General features: G+C 37.4%; 3 protein-coding genes across 4 annotated transcripts in view; 2 read left to right on the top strand and 1 right to left on the bottom strand.

Moving 5' to 3' along the window:
• Positions 1-6,100, top strand: part of LOC133861884 (mitochondrial intermediate peptidase, mitochondrial) — a 30,366-nt gene extending 24,266 nt beyond the window's left edge. The window contains exons 15-17 of one of the 2 annotated variants that reach the window (XM_062297703.1): positions 4,276-4,411; positions 4,520-4,685; positions 5,387-6,100. In XM_062297703.1, coding sequence (XP_062153687.1) covers positions 4,276-4,411; positions 4,520-4,685; positions 5,387-5,637 — 553 coding nt within the window. In that variant the 3' untranslated portion in view covers positions 5,638-6,100. Of the gene's footprint in view, positions 1-4,275; positions 4,412-4,519; positions 4,686-5,386 lie in introns of those variants that run through there. The other variant, XM_062297704.1, reaches the window with a different exon arrangement.
• A 955-nt stretch (positions 6,101-7,055) lies between these two features.
• On the bottom strand, positions 7,056-13,518 carry LOC133861885 (uncharacterized). The gene is made up of 14 exons (XM_062297705.1): positions 13,183-13,518; positions 12,162-12,295; positions 11,915-12,064; positions 11,685-11,796; positions 11,288-11,591; positions 10,309-10,522; positions 10,034-10,123; positions 9,634-9,889; positions 9,342-9,454; positions 8,375-8,473; positions 8,241-8,288; positions 8,009-8,119; positions 7,643-7,733; positions 7,056-7,491 (listed from the first exon to the last, which is right to left on the bottom strand). Exons 1-14 carry the CDS (start codon positions 13,415-13,417, stop codon positions 7,391-7,393), a joined length of 2,058 nt encoding a protein of 685 aa, XP_062153689.1. The 5' UTR covers positions 13,418-13,518; the 3' UTR covers positions 7,056-7,390.
• A 1,121-nt stretch (positions 13,519-14,639) lies between these two features.
• LOC133859357 (protein LPA2) lies at positions 14,640-21,391 on the top strand. Its single transcript, XM_062294746.1, has 2 exons — positions 14,640-15,123; positions 20,914-21,391. Exons 1-2 carry the CDS (start codon positions 14,700-14,702, stop codon positions 21,057-21,059), a joined length of 570 nt encoding a protein of 189 aa, XP_062150730.1. The 5' UTR covers positions 14,640-14,699; the 3' UTR covers positions 21,060-21,391.
• The last annotated feature ends 243 nt before the right edge of the window (positions 21,392-21,634 follow it).

The raw sequence follows: 21,634 nt of genomic DNA, 5'->3' as shown, positions 1-21,634 counted from the left end.
TTGTCTAATCCTATTCAGTCCTCATTTCCGTGGAAAAGTATTTGGAAAGTTAATGTTCCCCCGAGAGTGGCTTTCTTTGTTTGGACGGCAACTTTAGGGAAAACTTTAACTTTGGATAACTTACGTAAGAGAAACATTATCGTGATGGATTGATGCTCTATGTGTAAGACCGCTGGAGAATCCATTGACCATTTATTTCTGCATTGTATGGTGGCTACAGATTTGTGGAGGTCGATCCTGCAATTGTTTTGGGTGGAGTGGGTAATGCCGGGGTCGGTGAAAGATATGTTGGGGAGTTGGAGGGGCCAGAAGGGTAATTGGACTTTGATTCAGATTTGGCGCATGGCTCCGTTGTGTTTGATGTGGTGCATTTGGAGGGAACGAAATGCACGCTGTTTTGAAGATTGTGAGACTGGTTTGTCGAATCTGAAGAGAAAAATGCTTCAAATGTTGTTTATGTGGAGAGATAGAATTAAGTTAATGCATGAATGTTCCTATTTTGATTTTTTAGATAGATGTTCTCTATGTTCTTTTCATTAGGGGTTCCTTGTATACATCCTGTGTACTTTGGGTTGCGCCCTTTTGCGCCTTTTCAATATATTTTACTTAATAAAAAAAAAAAAAGAGTTTTAAAAAAGAAAGACTTTAGTTTCACCACCTTTCTCTCACGATCTTAAAAAAATATATCATTTCTTTCCCTCCAAAGACACCACAAAAAGCAGGACAAAATCATCTACCTCGCAGTTGCACTCAAAGGATTGCCTCCCAACCCTCTCCAACAAGCGAAAAGGTCTACTACTCTTCTAGGCATAATCCAAGTTAACCTAATACTACTGAAAATAGCACACAACAAAGCACTGATGAATTGACAATGAAGTAGAACCATTCACAAACTCCCCACTCTTACACATACAACACCAATCAACCACAAAGACACGTCATTTCCTTACGTTATCCATGGTGAGGATCTTTTCGAGGGTGGCTGTCCAAGCAAGAAACACCACTCTTAAAGGAGACCTTTTGCCGCCAAATACTCTTCCAAGAAAAATGAGTGCTATCATTAGGTACAAGGTCGTTATAGAAAGATCTAATATCAAACATCCCTCTCTTAGAAGGGACCCAACGTAGCTTGTCTTCACCTTCCTGTCTCAATCTAAAAGAATACAACAAATTAAAAAGCGAACCAAATACGTACTCTTCCTAGTCGTGAGCCACTATAAAAAAGGCCTATATCCCACTGATGGGATCAGTAGATAACTCCAAGTAATCTGCCACAGAAGCATCTTTTACGTGAGCGATACTATACAAATTTGGGAAAGTTTCCTTAAGGACTTGATCCGCACACCACATGTCATGCCAGAATCTAATTTTGAAGCTATTTCCACCTCAAACCTGGTATGACTAGAAACCCCCCTCTCCCCACCCCCCCACCCCTCCTGATATGTTTCTATAACCCCACCCCATAAGACCCATGGGCCTCATTAGAACACCACCCACCCCACAAGTTGCCATATTTGTTGTCCATTACGACTCTCCACAAGGCCTCTCTTTCATGCAAATAGAGCCAAAGCCACTTTCTCAAAAGAGCACGGTTAAACAAAAGAAAGTTTCGGATCCCCAACCCTCCCTTAGAAATTGGGGAACAAACCTTGGATTAGCTGACAAAGTGAAATTTGAACTCGTCGCCTAACCCACCCCATAAGAAGCCCCACTGTAACTTCTTTATGCAATTGACAACACCAACAGGAAGGGGAAAAAGAGACATGAAATACGTAGGCAAATTAGAAAAAGTGCTTTTGATTAAGGTAATCCTCCCATCCGTAGACAATTACATCCTCTACTATCCAGCTAAACGATGCTCACTCTTCTCAATAACGACGTCTCTACTTGATTTGGCCTTAAAATGAGCTTCCAATGGAAGACCAAGATACTTCAAAAGCAAAGAAAACACCCCACAACCCAGAATACTGGCCAGCCCATTAAAATTATTGACATTACCCACAAGAACTAATTCCAAATTAGCCAGATTAATTTTCAAACCAAATACTACTTCAAAGCATAAGAATAAGGCACGCAGATAACATATGTGTTTTGGGTTTTCCCCGTAAAAAATAAAAGTGTCATCCGCAAATGGACCGTAGAATAAATCTTGAAAGAAAGTCACCATCTATAGTAGCAATTAGGATTTTACTTAGAGCTTCCATTACATTGATAAAGAGCAATGGAGACGAAGGATCTCTATGTCTTAAACCACAGAAGCTATTGAAAAATCTGGAGGGAGTGCCATCCACCAAAACAAAAAAGCGCACCAAAGAAATACAATTCGCTATCCAATTACGCCATTTCTCCCCAAAACCACACCTCCTCAGCAAATACAATAAGAACTCCCAATTGACATGATCGTAGGCCTTATCAATTACGCCATTTCTCCCCAAAACCACACCTCCTCAGCAAGTACAATAAGAACTCCCAATTGACATGATCGTAGGCGTTCTCAATATCCAGTTTGCAAAGCACACCTGGTTCACCATATTCAATCTTGCTATCCATGCATTCATTAGCTATAAGAATGTAGTCTAGAATTTGCCTATCTCTGGGGCTTCAAAATAATCTTCTCTATAACCTTTTTCAACCTATTGGCTAGGACTTTGACGATAATCTTATAAATCCCACTCACTAGACTAATAGGTCTTAAAATCTTTAACATCAACAGCCCCAGGTTTTAATGTAGGACGGATTCCAAGTCGAGGCAGAATGGTCCAATTGCACTCACATTCGAAAGTAAGGGTAGAATAGCCCGATCGCACCATGTTTGAATGAGAGTGCGATCGTGGGCTTTTGGGAGGCCAGACCGACTCAACTGGCCACATCTCGCTCGAACAAGGTTGCGTTATGTAGTCCCTAGATTCTTGGTAGAATCGACCGATTGCACTGTTGTTCAAACAAGAGTGTTAACCAATTTTCTTTTCTTATTTAGCATTAATCTTAGCATCAATAATATCCATAAAGATTAGGACTAGTCATTTTGTTTAGTCTTTTATTGCCTTTCAAGATTTAACCATTTGTAATGTTTTCCTTTTTAGATGATTCACTTACTCTTTAGGTTTTAGTTTCCATCTTTACGTGATTTAGGTTGATATTATAAGAAGAATGATCGATGTATTGCAAATAAGCTTTTGAGAATGAAATATGAAATAATAGTGAATTTTTCGGTTTCTTTGTTTTTCTAAGCTACTCGTTAGCTAGTTTCTTCGAATGGAAGACGTTGCTGCTTCTATTCTTTATCTCTCACACTATCCACTACGCTAGGTTTCTTCGAAATGAGAGCGATAAAAGTGGCATTAAGGCTTTTTTTCGAACTTACTTCTAGCATGAAAATATGGAATACCCTCGTAACATCATCTTTAATCACATCTTAACAAGCTTGGAAGAAAGCCATAGTAAAACCAGCAGGGCCGACGCCTTATCACTATTCATACCTTTCACCACCTCCAGTACCTCACTCTCCTCAAACGGTTTCTCTAACTAAGTGGCCTTCTCATCAATGGAATCAAAAGCATGGCCATCTAGCATGGGCCACAAACTAAACTGGTTGGTAAATGATTATTATAGAAATACACAATGTGTTCCCTGATCTTAGTTGATATGAAGAAATTGATTTATTTACCAACAATGACTCGATGGAGTTGTTTCTCCTATTCGAGTTAGCCAATAGATGGAAAACATTTGTGCATTTGTCACGTTCTCTTAGCCAAAGCGCTATCGACTTTTGCCTCCAACAAAGTAACCCTCTCCAAATCACCGATAACTTTGTCTTTCCTCGGCTTCTCTTCATCACATAACGCTCTCTCTTTCTCCAAATCATCAAGAACACAACTCATTCAAGAGATTCTTTTTTCTGGTTCTTTTCTGTGTGAAACATGACTGCGTTCAACTTACTAGATCTAACATCATATAACAAATTTGTTATTCCCCGTCTGCATCTGACTGCACATCATAAATGAAATCCTAGTCTTTTGCATGTCTTATCTGGGTTTTTATGTATCTGGAATCTCCATTCAAACTATGGCATATTTCAACTGCAATCTCACTGTTTGAAAGTGAGAACACATTGTAAACACCTCATCTGATTATCCCCTTCACATCCTTGCAGTCATCATACATGTTTATGTACACCAATGTGCTTATGGATATATTCATGTATCAAGTACATTGAATTTGTAGTTAAATTATTGCCTTGATGGTAGCCAACCTCGTATTCTTGTGATTTGCTAGGTGCTTTGCATGGGACTATCGAGTTTTGAGGACATTTGCTAGACATTATTCGACTGGCGAAATCATTCCTGAGAAGTTGGTAGAGTCCATGCAGGGTGCCAGAAAGATGTTTGCTGCAACTGAACTACAACGTCAGGTTCACATTTGTGTCAAGGCCAAAATGAATCAGCAAATGATGCCTTCAAGCAATTTTATCTTTGAAAAACATTCACTGATCTTTGATTGCTTGTTTCCCTTTTGTCAGATTTTTTATGCCTTAATTGATCAAACGCTTTTTGGGGAGCAGCAAGTCCCTCCAAGAGATACAAGTTCTATTGTTGCAGATCTGAAAAGACAGCATACTAGTTGGAAGCATGTGGAGGGCACACATTGGCAGAGCCGATTCAATCACCTTCTGAATTATGGTGCAGGTACGTCTGAAATCTTGCAAACTTCCAGAATTGCACTGAAGATTGCAAATTTGAACATATATGGTTCTTACAAAGTATCTTGAATATACTAATAAGCTTGTAGCCTAGTGGTACATCTCTTCCTCTGTGAAGTTGAGAGTATTTTATTGTTTGGTGAAAACATCTCTGGTATATCCGAATTTCTGTCATTTCTTGTTTCTTACCAGAGAAATGGTAGATACCACCATATATGAGTGCCTGGACCCAGCTATAGCTTTAAAAGTAGTTATGGAATTTTGGGAAATAAAGATCAGATAATGCCCCATTTTCGATACTCCAAGGGCAATTATAACATGTTAACTTGTCCAATTCTGGGCACAAACACATGCCTAAAGAAGCCTCCACTTTGCTTTTTCAAGTAATCCTTCATATTTCGTTATGTAGGTTTTATGTAAGATATTGGAATTTCATTTTTCTCTAAATAGAACCTATACCGAACCACTTGATAGTGTCATGGAGTCCGGTGCTTTTCAATCTTCCAGTCCCCTGATTGAGTGATAAATTACGTTCTACGTTCTCCCAGTTTTATAATCATGATCTAAAAAATCCCTGCTGCTTTTGAGGTTAATACGTGCTTGCATTCTGGAGAGCTTTCTTTTTCTTTCTTTTTCATTTTTTCCTTGCCTCCGTGTTTGATAAGAATGATTTTCATTGTGTTTTAGGTTATTATAGCTATTTGTATGCCAAATGTTTTGCTGCAACCATGTGGCAGAAGCTGTGCCAGGAGGATCCATTATCTTTAACCACAGGAACTGCTCTAAGAAAAAGACTTTTACAGCATGGGGGAGCTAGAGAACCAGCTAGTTTGTTGAATGGTCTAGTAGGAGAAGGTATTTTAAGGTATTGTGATGGAGGAATTGTCCCAGATATAACGAGTCTTTGTGATGAGATGAAACTGGGTGAAGGTTTTTAAGAGCAGCTCCTCTTGCCACCACTTGGAATGAAAAACTGAAAAATGAACAGGGCATGATTATCAACTGGTGGAGGTTGGACGGAGAAAACAGCGGCTCCTCTAGCAGGTGAGTTGAGCCATAACACGAAGATGTCATGGTGACATCATCTCTGATCAATTTGAGCAAGTGCAAATATCCTGGCGAAGTCTTGTGAGGGACTCAAATGCGTATGATGCAGAAAACGAGTATCCTTTAATTGCATTCTTTTTAAGCAATATTCAACTTCTTTGGCTCATCGATAGGTGGTGACAGAAAAAGAGATTTACTCTTCTTTTTAGTTGAATTAAGTACGTGTTGGGAAGAATTATGTTTTGTCCAACAGTGCTTCCGTTTCACTTTTAGACCTCCCTGACTGGTTTTGGGCCTTTTCCCAGATCTCATTTGTCAATTTAACATCTCTCTTCTACTATTACGAAAACGAAATGCATGCCCTCTCTCTCTCTCTCTCTCTCTCTCTATATATATATATTCATTCTACTAGAAAATGAGAAAGGCATCTCCATGCTTTTTTAATAGCATTATTAAAAAAAATAAATGTGTTTCTCAACTGCTCGAAGAACACGTGGCACTTTTAGAGATTGTTGAAAGAAATCCTATAACCCATTTTGTAGGAAATTTATATCCTTTTTAATTCTTTCCTTGTTGAAGCAAATTTAGAAGGTATTCTATACATGAGTAAAGGTAATGTTATATACATTTTTATTTATGTGACAATCTTAATTGACCTTTGATTTTATATTTATTTACTTATTAATGACTGATTCAAAGATTAGTTGGCCTATCACATTAGAATTGTAAGAAACAAAAGTAATTTCTAGCATTACATATATCGCTCATGCATGCATATCTAACAAACTGTATTTCAAAAACCATTGACAATGAGAATCTAAAATGGGATTTGATTTCTACACAACACCACCACAACAACTGCACAACACTTCCTCACATGGGAGTGGGTCCCCACACACTGGGCCCCACCCCATGTGAGGGAGTGTTATACAGTTGTTGTGGTGATGTTGTAAATCTATCATTTTCCATCTAAAATTAATGGATATTAGTCTTAGTTGGTCCTACGTGTCGACTGATTCTCTGATCTGCGTTGTATATAATCAATTTCTTTCTTCTTCTTTTTTTATTTATTTATTTTTTTTTTTAACCTTTTTCTTTTGATCGGACCATATATTCTGAATGTGGATGATTGGCTAATTTCAAATAGGGGACAACCAATCAATTCAAAAGAAATGAAAGGCCAAATGTTACGTGCTTATGTAATGTAGGATGAGGACCAATAAGAACAATAGATATGGTAGGATTTTCGAGGAATTCTAGATCTCCTTGGTTGAGCAATTAGAGGTACTCGGAACTCACAAACATAAAGTTTGAATAATTTCTTTGTTCGTTTTATTCTATAGCAATGCAACTTATTTAAAGAAAAGTAATACAATAGACTTCTACTTAGAACAGGACACCAAGACTCGACTAACAAAGAGATAGAGATAACAAGCTAGAGATAACCTCATAACCTACTAACAAGCCAAATAGAATTGAATTACTAACAAAGATAGAGATAAACTAACAACCTACATAGATAATACTTCCTACATAGATAATACTTCCTAACAGACCCAATACCTAACAACTACTGAATTGCTCCTAAACTCTACGTGCACATAACACCAAAAGAATAATAATCCCAACAAGCACCAATTCTATCTACAAGAGGCTCTCAGCGGGAAGTTTACTTTGGACTGACGCTACCCATTCACAGATTATAGAATTCACTTCCTCTGGCAGCTCATCGTGCGGGCAATGGCCTGGGATATCAACATGATTTTCATCAAATCAGAGTATGCTACAACACTATTTTACCAGTGCCAGAGGTGGTTGTTTTGCTTGAGGGGCAGACAACCAGGGAAAGGAAAAGGAAAAGAAGCAACAAAGTTTAAGGATAAAGTATTTAGTTACCAGCATCCAATTCCCTGATTGCAACTCCACCACAATGCTCTTTAACCATAGCCAATTTGGACTTGGAGTCGGTGATTGGATCTTTCATCCCCTAGTAGTAAAAAAGAAAGAAAATCAATGTAGGAAAAAAAAAAAAATTAAAAGAAATAACTAGCAAGTAATTTTGGAGAAATGTTGCGTGTATTTCTAAGTGCGTACTCCTTGATGTGACAGTGAAAATCACAATTAAGTTTTGGACCAGTGATTTTCACTACCACATTAGGAAGTAAGGACTTGAAAGTACATTTCTTGTAATTTTAATGAACAATCAAAGCCACTAATGACACAGACAGAAGCTATCGACTCTTTCTGCATGTTACGAGTTACCTGGATAATTAAAACCTTATCCTCGAATCCTTCCAAGAGATAATTTAAAGGAATTGAGAGATTGAAGCTGAAAAAACTTTCCAAAACGACTGGCACACCAGGATCATATGACTACTTTATGTTAAGGTAATGGTTTTGTTAAACAAGATATTTCTTCGGAGCCTAATAGGTAGCAACACCAATTGCTAGACCTATAGATATAAATACAACTTTCCATTAATTAAGAGGATACTGCTCTTAGCATTTCATTAATCAGCATATCATCTGCTCGCTCCCGCCTCTGCAAAGCAAGATGTAGTAAGATCAAAATGGCAGAAATATTACAGAAGCAACGTGTAAGTTCAACAGCAATAAAGGCATACTTACAGTTGGATAACAATTCTTCACTATGTCCTTAAGTCTCAACCTCAAGTAGAACAAAAGAAGTCGAGCGCCCAACCATGAAGCCCCTGAAGTTCCTCTCTCCTGAAACAATTTTGAATTACTAAGACATAAAATATTTGGATATCATAATTTGACTGAAGTAGCATGAAAAATCTGCAGTAAATAAATCGAAATGAAAGCGCTGGCTTAAAGTACAATGGAAATATGGCAATGGAATACAGTATTTAGGAAAAAAAACTCCCCTAGTCTGAGTGTGGAGTAAAATGTGGGTCAGCAAAATGATAATGATTTACTCAATACATAGTATTCTAAGTTGTATCCAAAAAAAAGAAAAAGGGAAATACTTGATCATTAGAGGTAATGTATCTCAAATTATTGGCTGTTTTCCCCCATCTATCTCATTCCATCCATCTCATTTTGCACATTCCTCTAAATTATACTGCATATTCATATACTTAATCCATCCAGCAGTACTCACACCCTTATCCACATAGACATGCATATATACACTAATATGAAATGATGACTAAACGTGAGTATGATGGAAAGGATATTCCATTTTCTAATATTATTAGTCTCACATTGTTTGGGATGCTTCACGACATCTGAAGAGCCATACAGCAGAAACCATCAAATGGTTAAATTGAATTCTGAATCAAGCGTAATTTTTTGTTTGTAATCATTTCATATATAATCCAGTCCAATATTAAAATCATTTATTCCAAAGGGTGAAAACCATGGTAAGTTGGGAGTAAAAACTCTTTTATTAGAGATAGAGCAGTATAAATGTGTGATATGTATGTGCATAGCACTTGGAATAGATTTCCAACACTAGGAATCTGATACAGAACCACATATAACATTACTAATTTAACAAACAAATAGCTCACAAGTTTGTGATATCCATCCTTGAAGATAGAAAGCTTGACTAGTTTTTATGTAGACTTACTTTAGTGAATAGCACAGAAGAGTATCCTGGAGTAACATTGCCAGCACTGTTGATAAGGACGACAGATTTGGCCAAAGCATGCCAAAAAGATGCAACAATAGCAACAATATAACCTGGAGATAGAGAATAGTAACAATTAGATTACCAACAGGGAGCAATAACTACTATATGAGTAGACATGATAATATGTGTATACGCCGTGCATCTGAGAGGGAGAGAGAGAGAGAGAGAGAGAGAAAGAGAAGAGTTATAACAGATGTTCTATACAAGGTACGCATACTTTAGGACGTACCACCAATTGAGTTACCAACAAGATGCACTGGTTCACCCACAACTTCAACAATAAAATCTCTGAGAAATTCAGCCCACATGACCTCAGTGTAAACAATATTTGGCTTTTCTGATTTGCCAAATCCCAACATTGTAAGGGCCCAAACTCTTTTTCCACCTTCAGCTATACCGTATATATTATCACGGTAATGCTCCAAAAAAACACCAAAACCATGCACAAGAAGGATAGCAGGACCTTCATGACCGAAAACCGTGTACTGAAAAAGAATAATTTCTTAATGGAAGGTTAAATTGCATAAATTCACAATCTAATCTTGGCTAGTATTGAAAGGGCATAAATTGCTTTGACCAAACATAGGAGATCAATTACAAAATGCATGAACGATATTTCAATTGTATACCTGAATTAGATAACTCTTCCATCTCCAAATTCGAATAGAATATGTTTCATCGTAACTTATAAGACTTTTTAGAGCCATGAGCCAATACCACTGCAACAAAAAGTAGATAAAGAGATAAATAAAATAAAAACCCACACACAGACAAAATTGAGATAGTTACAAATGCTTTGCACATGAAAAAAATATAGTTTAGTAATATAACTAGCATCCTTAAAAGGCAGGTCCCAAAGAATACAATGTGTGTCACTGATATAGTAAACTGTAAAAACTAGAACCTCCATTGAGCACACAGCATCAATTGCTGCAGCAATAGTGGCTGCTGAATATCCAAAAGGAGATAGAAATCCAGCATTTCGTTCTTTCTCATACATGATAGCTTCATAATGCACTCTCCTTCTAGATATGATGCCAAGATAAAGGGCAGGGCCGAAGAGTGCAATAAATGATGCTCCATCCCGAGTTTCAGCATTGTGGACTCTTTCGTGTACCCTGCAAAAGAAATCAAGCCAAAAGGACATGTCCTTAGCGTACAACCAAGTTTTAACAGCTTGTGATTAGTTTTAATTGCTAACTATATCCTTCACAAACAACATTTTTTTTGAAATCATAGCAAATAATATCCACTCTGAGCATTAAGGCATTCTAGCAAAAGTACAAATATGTCATTTTCATGTTACCCAGCTGAAACTAATTAACCAATAGGAGGTCTAAGAAGCCAAGGAATGACAACCTTTTGTACGTCTGTCCTACAAAAATTTAGGGAAAAAAGAAAAGGAAAAATTTAGTACATATTATCGGTTGGAAACATTTTTTTTTTTTGATAAGTAATTGTAATTTTATAAAAAACAGCGTACGGCACCCCTAGTACACACGGAGTATACAAGAAGCAACAGCCTCACCACCTACAATAAAAATTAATTCATATATTACTAAGAGAGTAATACCTCCACTCACATTAAGATTCGATAAGATCAATACCATGAGACCAAGGTTAGGGAAGAACATGCCTCCAACAGGAAAAAGCTATGCAGTCAACCCCCCAAGTGGTGAAAATGGCTGTATAAACTTCTTTCTAATGCCAAGAGTTGTTCTAATAGCAATATACAAATTAAAAATAATATAAGAACAAAGCCAGCATAACTTTATATTTTATATTTTATTTCATACACACACACACAGGATCAAATTCAAATTCCAATACCTTTGTGACAATTCTAGTGCAAAAAAACCAATAAATAAATAGTCACCACATACTCCTTCCAGTCATCTCGAGCCGTTCCCTCCAAATATCTCAAGTAAGCAGCCAATGCATTCAACACAGTGTTTGTCCCACCTCCCACGAAATTTCCTTTTTGTGTGACAAAAGCAGATTTACCTAATTGTTTTGCCTTGATGTGCCCAAAACTTAAATCCTTTTGATTGCTTTCCACAGGCTCCAATAATTCCTTCTGCAATATGCTTTCAGCTGATGTCTCCTTGATTGAAGTCCAAACTCTTTGTGGTTTGCACCAATTGTTATTCATAAATTCCCTCAAATCATCAAAAGTGGGTAGAGGACCTAGTTCATAGCACAGTCATCATATTCCCTAGGGTTGGTCAGATTGCATATTGGGAACTTTCAAGAAATCAACACTAACATTTGGGAACTTACCCCAATCTAGTTCCATTTTCGCACTAGGTAATGTTGGGGGTGGAAGTGGTGAAGTTATAGAGAATTGAAGTTTCTTAAAGTCATCATGTGATGCAGGAAGGTCCTTCAAGCTCTATAATAACATAATCGTGCATGAATAAATTACTATACATATATATTCAACCACACAATAAACTAAAATCAGAATTTCAAATAACCAGCCAAACTTAGAGCAAGGCAAACATAATTACCTTGATATCAAAAAATTGAGTCTGCCACAATACAACTCTTGCACTACCCTCCTGACAATACACTGTTTCCAAGGCCTCTTTGACTGCATCCATCATCACGCGTAGGTCATACTCTACTTCTTCTTCAGCATATATATTGGTAGCTTTCACCTGTTTGAATCCTCGGTGATGGATTTAACAAAATGAATTGATGAGCTTATGCCGAGATTATTAAATATCACAGGAAGCAAACCTAACATGTAACAACCTCTTTCACAAGTTCTCGTATGACATTTTCTGCACTCCCAAACCTGATCATCAGATCAGAACCCAGATCCTTCAATGACTTTCTCAGATCTTCTACCGCAAAAAGAACCATCTCTTGCACTTCATCGGAAAAACCTGCACATTTATTGAAATAATCAACATTCTAAATTAAATGTAACAGCACAGGGATTAACTATCGCATAAAGAGACTGACCAGTATAGTCCACAATCAAATAAAACGTACAGCAGGACGAAGAACAGAGGCTTTCCAACAATTATGAAGCTGTTATCCTAAAGTAGCTTCTGCATCCCGAAATATTATGATTTACCTTTTTTTTCCCTTTCCTTCTTCCAGAAAGTTCAAATTCACATTTCTCTTATTCATATTATATTAAATTACTGAGCCATCAATCCATACAGACAAGAAGTGTTTCTAAATATTAGAAGCTGATATGATATAGATGGTGTATGTTTTTGAGCAACAAGTAGGAAATAATTACAGCCTAGCATTGGCGTATGTTTGAATCTAATCCCACCTCGATGATCAACCTTCGCCATTCTCTTCAGTACTATATATCACTGCCTAGATGAGGCACTACAGTATAATGGTTGATATTGCTGGAGTACGATACAGAATCAATGAATTCCTTTAACAAAGCTCAATTAGTCTATTACTTTCCAACTTTAAATTTTAAAATTGCGAATTGCTAATTAATCCAAATTACCATATTCTATAACTAACTTTAGAAAATATGAAATCTCAATCTTTTACCAAAACTTGTGGCTAAATTTTACCAAATTTCAAGCTTAAGAATTGAAATTCGTCCGACTTAACCTGAACCGCAAGAAATCAGCCTCCTAATACTTCCCGCCCCCCTTATTGACCTCAATTCCGTTAAGCTAATACTCTAAAATCCAAATGACATGAAAATTTCCTCACTCCACTTCCACCACTAAACCAACATTCAAAGGTACAGCCAACCAAACAATCAAATATATATAATCGTACATAAGCAACTCACGGGAAAGAACGCGGTGATCGAAGACGTAGAGAGGGACGAGAGAGCGATATTTGGAGGCGGCGACGAGTCCCGGGTGATCGTCGACGCGGAGGTCGTGCTTGAACCACAGGATGGCCGCACCGTTTGTCTCGGCCGCTGTCATTTTGGCTCCGAAAGAGCGACAACGGCATGGGGTTCGCGAGGAAAGGGTAAGTGAGGGAAAGTGCGACTGCGGGAAAGCAGTGAGGAGCGGCATTGGAGGAAGTGGAAAGGAGAGAAGGAAGTGTGCATGTCCATTTAACAAACAGAGTGGTTTTTTAAGCAATTGGAATTGGAGTTGGGGAGATTTCGCACGTTTGAAAGAAGGAGGTGCAAGCGTTCTGTGGTGGAGAATAAATGCAACAAATTTTTGTTTTCTCCTACGAGTTTTTTTTGCTTTGGGGAGAGAAATGATTTTACACGTCATTCTATCGTTTCTTTCGTTGCCTTTCAAAATTATCATCGAATCAAAATTCAGTACTAATCTATCACGTTAATACAATTTTTGATATGTTGTGGATAGTATGTTTTACGTGTCATTCACGTCTCACTATTGCTACAAAAACAAACAAGGCCAAAAGAATAGGCCGAGATATATATGAATTACTCTTATCAACCACCTTTTTTGGTCCCGACTCTTGAGCAAGTTAAGACTGAAAGTGGTTGTCTTGGGCTTCGTGGTAAGCTGCTAATGTTATGAAAATTTAACCAATACCCATTTCAAGCGATTGATTAATAATTTCGACAATATATTGTGAGAGAATGCATATGAGATTTAACTATCTAAATAAATTTTAGGCTATTCGACCACTTGCTCGAGCAGTAAGCCTCATGTGAGCTCTCTTATATATGTTATTTAAACAAAAAATTGCTAAAAATCTTTATCTTCGATACCTAGGTTTACCAACTAAAAATTATCATTATGTGTTTTTATTTTTTTTTTCGAAAATTTCACTTATCACTTTTGATCTTTTATCATTTTTACAATCATACTATTAAATTTTAAAAGTGTCAATTTAGGATCACCACTTCTCATTTTTTGCAATATCAATCTCTCCATCCAAATTCGACAAAAAATGTGAAATTCCTTTAAGAAAAAATGTGACCCATGGCAGGTATATTCAAGCTTTTTTTTTGTTAATTATTAAATCAATGTATTTTTGCAATTTTATAAACATATTAGGAGTATAAGAGACATTTTACTTATCAATTGCTTGATTTAACGGGACACTATTTTTTAAGTTGAAGGGTGTAATTATAAAAGTAATAAAAGATTAGTGGTGATAAGTGAAGTTTTTTCAAAAGAAAAAGAAAATGTAAAGGATGTGAATGTAATTGCAGAATAATTGAATGGGCTAAAGTATAATTATCAGAGACCGCGTCTTTGGTATTGTGAAAATTTCATATATATAATGGGAGGCGAATGACATTATCAGAAACACACAAAAAACACCCCACAAAAACCAAAACACATTCGTTCATAACCAACTAAACTGAAAATGGCGCTACATATCCACTTTGCATCTTCTTCCTTCACCAACAAACCCTATCATCATCTTCCTCAAACACCTCTTTTCCACTCACCCACCAAACCCAAACACTCCGTAAATTCCCAGAACCCGTCAGAATCCCAGAAACCCACGACCAACCTCGATGAGACCGCCTCTGCTGCAACCCCACCAAAGAAAACCGGCTCATCTGGGCTGGGGTTTGGATCTTCCTCGCCATCATGGCCTTCTAGTAAACCAAATCCGAGGGCATCGATAATTAGGCGGTCACCGGTTGAGAAACCCTCGGCTTTTGTGAGCCAAGAAGATAAGGTTAAGGCAAAGGAGGAGAGTAGGAATGAGAGTGCTTTTCTTCTTGCTTGGTTGGGGCTCGGCGGAATCATTCTCGTCGAGGGCATTGCTCTCGCGGCCTCGGGTATGAATTCTTGTTCTTAGTTTTTTAAGCTTGAAAATTGTTTTGAGTGCATTCAATTCTCTAGTGGTCGCAGTGTTCTGAATTGGCTTTAAATTTGTGTTATTGGTTTCTTATCTGTTGCATGGTTGTGGGGCTTGTGGCATAGGTTTAAGGATTGTAGTTTTTTTATGCTGATGTTGAAGATCAGTAGCCATTTTTAACGCATGCTTGCACTAATTCAGTTGAAAAAACTGCTGCGATTTCTGGTAATTAACTTAGGATATGGTGGTTATAAAGAGTTAAGAATTTAGATCGTCCAAGCTAGTTCAGGAAAAGAAAAATTGAAACAAATTGGGATTGGTGATTGACACTATTAAAGGGGCTCCCAATTTCAAAGGGGCTGCTATGCTATTAGCCTGTTTGGGTCATGTTTCAATCATAAATAGTTAGTCTTTTTTTGTTTTATTGGAAGGCGTGCAGGTTTTATTCAGCCATATCTTATCACTGCCTTCTCCTTGAGCTCTGTTTTTTTTTTTTTTTTTTGCCCTTTTTTCATACCAAAGCTGCAGGATTACTAGTTATGATTGTACAGCAGCCTGTTTGCCACACTTTTTTTTTTTTTAATATAAGTAATCATAAATTCATTAAAAAGTACTATATTATAGAAACAGAGTTGCAGAAACAAGAGAAATAGAGAGGAAATAATGGAGAGAAAAATGAAAGTGCATAGTCATTATGTTATCTTATACAAGCGATGGCTCATATTTATACAAGTAATGAAACAATAACAAAGAATAATATAATCTAAATAATGCAAAACTGATTCAACTAATACAAAACTAATTTGTCCAGCTCATCTTGCTCCAGCTCATGCAGTAACTCACTTGCTCCAGCTCATCTTGCTTACTTGATAAGCTAATCTGCTCACACTCCCCCTCAAGATGAATTTTGAATGTTAAGAATATTAATCTTGGATAATAATTGAGTAAAGAAAAATTGCCAAGAGCCTTTGGAAAATGTCAGCTACTTGATGTTTAGAAGCAACATGAAAAGTTCGAATGAGACCCAATTGAATCTTCTCACAAATAAGATGGCAATCTATTTCAATATGTTTTGTTCTTTCACGATAAACTGGATTAGCAACAATGTGTAATATTGCTTGAATATCACAAAATAAAAGGGCAGCCTGAGGATGTGAAATTTGGAAATCATGAAGTAAGGAAAAAAAGCCACATTATCTCACAACATGAAGAAGAAATTTATCAATATTCAACTTATGCAGAAGAGTGAGACCGTGTTTTGTTTCTTAGATTTTCATGAGATAAGCGAATCTCCTAAGAAAATACAATAACTAGAAATTGATCTTCATGTATCAAGGTAAGCGGCCCAATCTGAGTCACAAAAAGCCATCAATTGAAAAGTAGAAGAAGAAGGAAAAAATAATCCTTGACCTGGAGAAGATTTGATGGACCATAAAACACGATGAGCAACATCAAGATGGATTTGGCAAGGCTGATCCATAAACTGACTAAGAATTTGCACAGAATAAGAAAGGTCTGGTCTAGTAATCTTCAAATACAACAAACAACCATAACTTTTGTCAATCTTGATTCATTTTCCTCTCCATTCTTCTTTCCTCTCTGTTTCTCTTCTTGTTTCTGCGACTCTGTTTCTGTAATACAAAAACGTAACCCAAGTACATAGGAAGTATACAAAAGAGAGACCTAGTTAAAAGCAGAAAAAAGATCTAAAAAAAAAGAAGCTCAAAATATTAAAATCAACGGCAACAACCCAATGATAAAGAGTCTTAAAGAATAAAGTCTTTAATTCTACCAATGTCTCACGGTCCTCAAATCTCCGATTGTTTCTTTCCCTCCAAAAACACTACATAAGGCAAAACGGTATCATCATCCAAACTGCATCAAGCTAAAACCTAGCACTTTGCACTCTCCAGCAAGCGAAGAGCTCTCACAATGGAGTAGAAGATGATCCATTAACTCCCCATTCTTCTTACACATGCAGCATTATTCAACCACAATGATATGTCATTTCCTTAGAGTGTCTATGTTGAGAATCTTCCCTAATGCGGCCGACCAAGCAAAGAACGTCACTCTCAAGGGAACCTTATTCTTCCAAATATTCATCAATAGGAAATGAGTACTATCATAGGGAACAAGAATACTATATAGTATGATCTAACATCAAACAACCATGTCTTAGAAGGTACCCAACAAATTTTGTTTTCACCACCTGGTCTCACTCGGACGGAATACACCAAATTGAAGAATGAGGCACAGAGATCTACCTCCCAATCATGAACCGCTATAAGAAAGTTAATATCCCACTTATGAGAGGCACTAGAAAGCTCAGGGCTTGATCCCCACACTATACGTCCTGCCAGAATCTAATTTTGAAGCCATCACCTACCTCAAATTTAGTATGACTAAAAATCTCTCCCTAACCCCCTCTTTATATTTTTCCAAAGCCTCACTTTATACGACCCATGGACCTCATTTGAACACTACCCACCCCTTACAATACTGTATTTAGAATCTACAACTACCCTCCATAAGGCTTCTCTCTCGTGAGGATAGCGCCAAAGCCACTTCCCAAAAAGAGCTCAGTTGAACACAAATAAATTTCAGACCACCAACCCTTCTTCAGTGATTAGATTACATACCCTAGTCTAGCTAACCTAGTGAAATTTGAACTGTTTACCCATGCTACCCCATAAAATATTCTACTGCAACTTCTCTATACGATTGGCAACACCAACCAAGAAGGGAAAAAGAGACATGAAGTAGGCAAATTAGATAAAGTGCTTTTAATTAGTGTAACTTTCCCACCCTTTGACAAGTACATCCTCTTTCATCCAGCCAAATGATGTTGTCTTCTCAATAATGTTGTCCCAAATAAAATTGGCCTCAAATGAGGCTCCTAAGGGAAGACCTAGGTATTTCATAGGCAAAGAAGATACCTTGCAACCGAAAATACTAACCAAGCCTTCAACATTAATGACATTTCCATCTGGGACCAACTCTGATTTAGCCAGATTAACCCTTAAATCTGAAACCGCTTCAAAGCATAAAAACAAACAACGCAAGTTGCAAAAATGATATGGTTTAGCCCCACTAAATATCAAGGTGTCGTCCGCAAACATAGGTGGGAAATATTAAAAGCACCACCACTTCTAGGCCCCACCATGAAGCTTGATAGAAGACACCCATTCACCAAAGCAAAAATCATTTTACCTAATGTCTCCATAACAATGACGAATAGAAATTGAGACAATAGGTCTCCCTATCTCAAGCCACAAGAGCTATTATAGAAACTGATGCAGAGTGGGGTGGTGGGTTCGCAAAGACAAACAAAACTAGAATCACAACTCTTCCCAACCAAGAGTCAATCAAGGATTCCAGATAAGATAGAAAAGAAAACCACTCCCAAAAGTGTTTCCCATTGATAGCTGATCAAAATATCATCAAAAGCTCATCAAAACTAAGGCCCACTAAATATCAAGGTGTCATCCGCAGACATCAAGGTGGGAAATATTGATAGCACCACCACTCCTAGGCCCCACGTTGAAGCCTAATAGAAGACCCACATTCACAAAAGCATAAATCATTTTTACTAATGTCTCCATAACAATGACGAACAGAAAAGGAGACAATAGGTTTCCCTGTCTTAGGCCACAAGAGCTACTAAAGAAACTGACGCAACGTGGGGTGGTGGGTTCGCAAAGACAAACAAAACTAGAATCACAACTCTTTCCAAACCAAGAGTCAATTAAGGATTCGAGATAGGATAGAAAACAAAACCACTCCCAAAAATGTTTCCCATTGATAACTAATCAAAATAACATCAAAAGCCCATCAAAGCTAAGGCTCTAGACAACCATAACATATTTATACTACCTCGACTCCTAATCCTAAGAAAACACTGAAAATAAGTCAGGTTACAAAAACTGGCCGCAGCTCGTTCAAATGTGTAAGTGGCTCGTTCAAACCTAGCTAGGGTTTCATCGTATACTGGCTTGAATTCACAATGTGTTCTTTGATCCTAGTCTGATCTAAACAAACTATACTATTAGCCACCAGCTGCTCAATGGAATTATTCTTTCTATTTGAATTGGCCACTCGATGAACGAACTTTGTGCACTTGTCACCCTCTCTTAACTATAGCACCCTCGATTTTTGCCTCTAACTCACCTTCTCCAAAAGAGTTGTACTTTCCAAATCATTAGTCATTGTAGCCTTCCTTGTTATCTCCTCCTCATTTAAACCTCTCTGCCACATGTTACAAAGTGACAGCCGTCATCGGTAAAATTCTTGTGCTAACCTCCCCCGTACCATCATCCCTGCATCATCAGTGGTGGTCGCTAGAATCCTTACACGACCATTGTGCCACCTCTATCCCCAGCTCTCTAGCTTCATGGGCGCCAAAGGATGCACCTCCATATTTTTTGATGTGTTCTCACAAAGAGCTTTCCCCGAAAGAATTACTTTGTTACCACCGCTGAATGATGGCTGGAAAGACACCCTTTCCACCTCTTTGTCCACCACCAATTGACGCACTGAAGAAAGTTGCAACCTTTCGAAGCTCAAGTGCCTAACTGTTCCGTTCTTTTCCTTCTCAGCCCTCTGGTATAACAATGGAATCGTGCCGCCCACCACCGCCATATTCTTTGACAACCAAATAGTGGCCGAATCTATTCGCACTCCTCTGTATGATATATGCTTTAGAGCCCACTATGGAGGACTTCAAGAATTCCTTTATGGCCTCTGCTTTAAGCAGCTCCTCCATTATAGCCAACAACCATTGCACAATAACTTTACCCATGGATATAGAACGCATAAAGCCCCTACTCCTTTCAAAAACACGTAAAACGGAAACACCCTCTTCCATTGCGAGCTCGAACAATTTTGTTTCTACACAACCATCTAGAAAGACCCATTACAGCACAACAAAAAGAAAAGCAACACTGACGCCGTTTCCAGAGAAGCCAACAACAGCTTAGGGAAGATAAATTCTTGGAGTCCTCAAATGATGTATTAATATAACATGTTTAGATACCGTTTAATCAGAAGCTTGAGCATGTATAATTCGCAATTTGTATTATATATTAACCACTTAGGTTTGTAACTACTAGATGTGGAATTGAACCACTCATACTTGCATTTGTACGTTTCAAAAATTCAATAATGTCTTCCACCCAACTGATTTTTGCATATCCTGTTACTTTTGTCTTCAATAAGGGGCTTCTAATATAATTTTTCTCAACACAACTTTGACTGGGAAGGTCTTACACCAAAATTGTTTTAAGGATTACTAACTATGTATTTCTTATCTGAAGATAGTGTTGGTTTCTCTTGGTCTACCGAATAATTTCCTGGTATTGTAAAGCCTTTGTGCTTTTCGCTCCATAAGTATCGAGCAATCGACTTCATGAATGGAAATTTTGTTGGCAAAGATATGTTGTTTATTTCCACTGCATATGTTCACTTTTTCAAAGCATATACATAGAAAATGCTTCTCATGATTCCTTTATGTTGCTTCTAATCTTCTCTTATGGGCTGGGGGACGTGGCCACCCTTTCAGACCCCAGTTTGGTTAGAAGTTAATAATAAAGCTGAAAAACATATAATTAATGCACTCCTGTCAACTGCCTCCACATATATGACCAAAACAGTTAATTAAAGCAAATTTATAAAATAATATACTAAATCTAGAAACTGATTGCTGTCTTGATTTCTGTAGCTAATATTAATTTTGCTTGTATAGTGCAACTGAGTAGCTGATTTGCATTTACAGGCTTCCTACCAGAAGAGTGGGATAAATTCTTTGTGAAGTACTTGTACCCATCCTTTACTCCAACAGTCTTCTTGTTTGTTGCGGGAACAGTTGTTTATGGAGTGCTCAAGTACCAGCAGAATGATCAAGTTAAAGATGAGAAATGATATTCAGTTAATATAGACTGATATTTTCAGGTTCTACAAGGAGAAATTTGTTACATTTTCTAAGTGAGTATCTTTTACTGGTTTCTTTAGCTAGGAGGTTGTACAACTGTGCCTGCCATGCTTGATAGAAAGATGAATCAGATAAGAAAATATCAAGTTTTAAACAACTCTAGGTGCCATCAATTGATGAGTTTCTTTAGAAAATGTACTTGTGGGGTGCCTTCAATCATTAGAATGCCGCTTTCCAGTTAGGTGTGGATCTTAATCCCATTCAACGTTTCTTGGTGTCACTTCATCAAAGTTGTATGAGAATTAGATGACATTCAGGCTGAGGTCCCCCTCTTCTCTAATAATTGCTCTCCCCCCCTCCCCATTTAATGCTTAATCAATTTGCACCAACTATCTAAATATTACGTGTATGTGCACATGCGATAGGCTAAATATTAAGATTAATCTGTGCCCTTATGGCCCATTGAGAATTTATAGGAGCCTAAGAAAGAAAATAACACCCATCTACTACTCTACTTATAATAATAGATAAAGCTGAGATCACGCTATGAGATTTTCTCACCTTG

This window comes from Alnus glutinosa, chromosome 2, assembly GCF_958979055.1.
Source record: "Alnus glutinosa chromosome 2, dhAlnGlut1.1, whole genome shotgun sequence".
Classification (NCBI taxonomy): Eukaryota; Viridiplantae; Streptophyta; class Magnoliopsida; order Fagales; family Betulaceae; genus Alnus; species Alnus glutinosa.
This window is presented reverse-complemented; position numbering and strand designations above follow the sequence as displayed.

Bases quoted from the DNA above. Each gene is read 5' to 3' on its own strand.
- LOC133861885 (XM_062297705.1), bottom strand. From the start codon at position 13,417: ATGCCGCTCCTCACTGCTTTCCCGCAGTCGCACTTTCCCTCACTTACC. The intron at 11,592-11,684 runs GTAAGTTCCCAA...GCTATGAACTAG, and splicing joins GAAAATGGAACTAGATTGGG to GTCCTCTACCCACTTTTGAT. The intron at 7,492-7,642 runs GTAACTAAATAC...TTGATATCCCAG, and splicing joins AATCAGGGAATTGGATGCTG to GCCATTGCCCGCACGATGAG.
- LOC133859357 (XM_062294746.1), top strand. From the start codon at position 14,700: ATGGCGCTACATATCCACTTTGCATCTTCTTCCTTCACCAACAAACCC. The intron at 15,124-20,913 runs GTATGAATTCTT...TTGCATTTACAG, and splicing joins CATTGCTCTCGCGGCCTCGG to GCTTCCTACCAGAAGAGTGG.